Here is a 4,078-nt window from a genome sequence, read left to right as displayed (position 1 = left end):
CATTATAACCTTATGGTAATGTAAGAGCAAGTTACTGATCTGTATTGATACGCTAATAACCTTATGGTAATGTAAGAGCAAGTTACTGATCTGTATTGATACGCTAATAACCTTATGGTAATGTAAGAGCAAGTTACTTATTTGTATTGATACGTTAATAAGCTTATGGTAATGTAAGAGCAAGTTACTTATTTGTATTGATACGTTAATAAGCTTATGGTAATGTAAGAGCAAGTTACTGATCTGTATTGATACGCTAATAAGCTTATGGTAATGTAAGAGCAAGTTACTGATCTGTATTGATACGCTAATAAGCTTATGGTAATGTAAGAGCAAGTTACTGATCTGTATTGATACACTAATAAGCTTATGGTAATGTAAGAGCAAGTTACTGTAACATATAAGATACCAGTAAATTACTCAGTTTATTTGCTTGTTTTTGTATTTTCTTTAATAATGTCCTGTAACAACAACAAAATAAATTAACCATTGCTTCTGTATGTGTGTTTCCATAATTATTTCTAATACTGTATATGAGAGATACACTGAAATCTACAACTGGGTCTTGTAGTAAAAAATAAATGTAATGATAAGAAGAAGTCCTTAAATCTTGTGTTAACCTTGTAAACGTTATTATATAACATACATTTATAACTGTAGTTTCTAGGCCAACGTGTTCATAAAAAATTATGACTAAACCAATAGGTATATTACAATTTTCACCATAATTTCCACTCTTTATCTTAAAATTATCATTAGGAATTTTAACAATTTATGCTAAATATAAGATTAATGCGATTAGAAACAGCACAAGGCAACAATGACCCATGTGTTAAATTATTTGTAAATGTAGGTCTGAATTTTTCCTTATTGAAGAAACAGAGAATATAGTAAATTTATTACTCCTTTTTTTTTACAACAAAGTTCAAATGTTTTATTTTCAACATTCACTACTATATATCTAAACTAGTGTTATTCGATCCAATTCATTACCACTTGGTAAAAATAAATATTTATTGTATGACAGTATTATGCGTTTATACCCTCTGTTCATAGACACTTATTTCGTATTAATCTCCAGCTAATTGGGATCTAGTCTCTTTTCGCAACTTTCGCTACTGTTCGGCTGTGTCAATATTAACATACGTCATAATGAGTTCTCAAAGAACCTTAACAATATATCTTACTAATTGTGGTTTCTAAAACATTAACAAGAAAGTAATCTAAGTATTTGTAGAAACATTTGTAACATTTTCTCAGCCGAGAATACTTGTAGTAAAATTAGCGTAGAATCATTAGTGAAATGGAGATTCTCACACTTTCCTAGCGCTCAAACTTTTGTGAATTTATGAATAAAATTATTTTCTTGAGACTTGTTTTCCCACTCTTTAAGGCTTTATCGAGCTTTTGAAACAGATTCTTTATTTCAGTAGCTGTTCAGAATTTCATGGATGTCATTAAAAATTAAATTTTCTGTTGTAGATAAAAAAAACGTATCTTTGTTTGTTTTAAAATTAATACTAAAGTATGATTTGAAAATGTGGGAATATTTTCAGTGGCATAGCGCCCTTAATTAAATAATTACGAAGTGAAAATGTTTTTAGAGGCTTCAAAACATGGTGAAAACGTACATCGTTCAATAAGCATTCAATTGTTGGGGATCTTTTCAGTAACTCAGAGCCTTCCATTAGATAATTAAATAGTGGGGATCTTTTTAGAAACTTCATATTCTTCACTGTATGGTGAAAAGGCACATCGCTCAGTCGAAGTTCATTTTGTGACTCTTCATCGTCTCTTAGATGCTGAAAACGTAGAGTATTATAAGTGACTTCGCTTCGTTTCTTAGATGTTAGAAATGTGGGAAGTGTTTATTGACTACACACCATTCCTCGTATGTTAAAAATGTGGAAAGGGTTCAGTGACTTTACATCTTTACTTATACGTTAAAACAGTGGGAAGTTTTTAGTGTCTTCACATCTTTACTTATACGTTAAAACAGTGGTAAGTTTTTAGTGTCTTCACATGGTTCCTTATACGTTAAAACAGTGGGAAGTTTTTAGTGTCTTCACATGGTTTTTTATATGTTAAAAATGTGGGAAGTATTTATTGATTTCACATCGTTTATTGTTTGTATAAAATGTGGCATATTTTAGCAATTTCACACCATTACTTATTTGTTAAAAATGTTGGAAGTTTTTAGTTGCTTCAGATCGTTACTTATATGTAAAAAATTGGGAAGATTTTAGTTGCTTTACATCGTTACATATATGTGAAAAATGTGGGAAGATGTTAGTTGCTTCACATCGTTACATATATGTGAAAGATTTGGGAAGATTTTAGTGACTTCACACCATTACTTATTTGTTAAAAATGTTGGAGGTTTTTAGTTGCTTCAGATCGTTACTTATATGTAAAAAATTGGGAAGATTTTAGTTGCTTTACATCGTTACATATATGTGAAAAATGTGGGAAGATGTTAGTTGCTTCACATCGTTACATATATGTGAAAGATTTGGGAAGATTTTAGTGACTTCACATCATTACTTATATGTTGAAGATGTGGGAGGTTTTTAGTTGCTTCAGATCGTTACTTATATGTAAAAAATTGGGAAGATTTTAGTTGCTTTACATCGTTACATATATGTGAAAAATGTGGGAAGATGTTAGTTGCTTCACATCGTTACATATATGTGAAAGATTTGGGAAGATTTTAGTGACTTCACATCATTACTTATATGTGAAAGATTTGCGAAGATTTTAGTGACTTCACATCATTACTTATATGTTGAAGATGTGGGAACTTTCTAATGACACCGGTTTGTATATTAGAATGCTCAATATATGGAAACTTTCGTTGGCTTCACGTCGTCAGTTAGATGTTGAAAATAGTGGAAATTCTTCTGTAACTGCGCATCTTTCATTACAAGATGAAAATACTGGAACTTTTCATGCCGTTCTCTAAATATTTAAACTGTGGGATGCTGTCAGTGACTCTGTTGAAAATGTAAAGAACTTTCCACTGGATCTACATCGTTCAAAGAAAACGTGACAAACGTTCCATTGAATCCGATGTATTCTTGGATCCATACTCAACTTGATGCTATAGTTATACTTTCAAACGAGAATTTTCATCCGTCAAAGATGCGTGTTTTATATCTATGCTACTGTTTTCTACATCGTTTCCTTTTTAGCTTCACTTTTTGAAAAAGCAGTATTTAAAGTAGCCGGAGATATTCTTCCTACTGGTGGAGTCTTGCTTGCTGGTACCTCAAGGAATTGTATGAGGTTACTGGTACTTAGGGTGGTGGAAGCAGGATTGGCTGATAACTCCACTCCATTTACGCCACATCCAGCTGGAGTTGCTGAAAGAGAAAACAGAAGCTGTGTGGCATAGAGAGAAAAGAGAAACCGTGTAGCATAGATAGAATACAGAAACTGAGTAGCTAGAGAGAAAACAGATATTATGTAACATAGAGAGAAAAATGAAACTATGCAGCATAAAGAGAAAACAGAAACCATATAGCCAGAGAGAAAACAAAAAATGTGTATTATAAAGAAAATAATGAAACTGTGTGGCATAGAGAGAGAGATAAAACCGAAATAGTGTAGCTAGAGAGAAAAACAAACTGTGCAGCATAGGTAGAAAACGAAACCAAGTAGCTAAAGAAAAAAAAGGTAACAGCGTAGCTGCAGAGAAAACGGAAGCTGTGTAGCTAGAGAGAAAACAGAAACTATGTAGCTAGAGAGAAAACAGACACTGTGTAGCACAAAGAGAAAACTGTGTAGCATAAAGAGAAAAATGAAACTATGTTGCATAAAGAGAAAATTTAAACTGTGTGGCATAGGAGAGAGAAAACCGAAATTGTGTAGCTAGAGAGAAAAGAGAAACTGTGTAGCGAGAGAGAAAACAGACACTGTGTAGCATAAAGAGAAAACAAAAACTGAGTGGCATAGAGAAAAACAGAAACTGAGTGGCATAGAGAAAAACAGAAACGGCTTAGCTAGAGAGAAAAACAGTAACAGCGTAGCAACTGAGAAAACAGAAGCTGTGTACCTAGAGAGAAAACAGAAACTGTGT

General features: G+C 32.4%; 1 protein-coding gene across 3 annotated transcripts in view; it reads right to left on the bottom strand.

Moving 5' to 3' along the window:
* LOC106463627 (potassium voltage-gated channel protein Shaw-like) overlaps positions 1 to 4,078 on the bottom strand; it is a 39,311-nt gene that overhangs the window by 24,628 nt on the left and 10,605 nt on the right. For 2 of the 3 annotated variants that reach the window (XM_022391167.1, XM_013923674.2), the window contains exon 4: positions 2,186 to 3,362. The exons of the other annotated variant lie outside the window; for it this stretch is intronic. In XM_022391167.1, coding sequence (XP_022246875.1) covers positions 3,172 to 3,362 — 191 coding nt within the window. In that variant the 3' untranslated portion in view covers positions 2,186 to 3,171. Of the gene's footprint in view, positions 1 to 2,185; positions 3,363 to 4,078 lie in introns of those variants that run through there. 3 annotated transcript variants of the gene reach the window in all.

Source organism: Limulus polyphemus, unplaced genomic scaffold (assembly GCF_000517525.1).
Source record: "Limulus polyphemus unplaced genomic scaffold, Limulus_polyphemus-2.1.2 Scaffold1449, whole genome shotgun sequence".
NCBI classification, from domain to species: Eukaryota; Metazoa; Arthropoda; class Merostomata; order Xiphosura; family Limulidae; genus Limulus; species Limulus polyphemus.
Note: the sequence above shows the minus strand (reverse complement) of the source record. Positions and strands in the feature narration are given on the sequence as shown.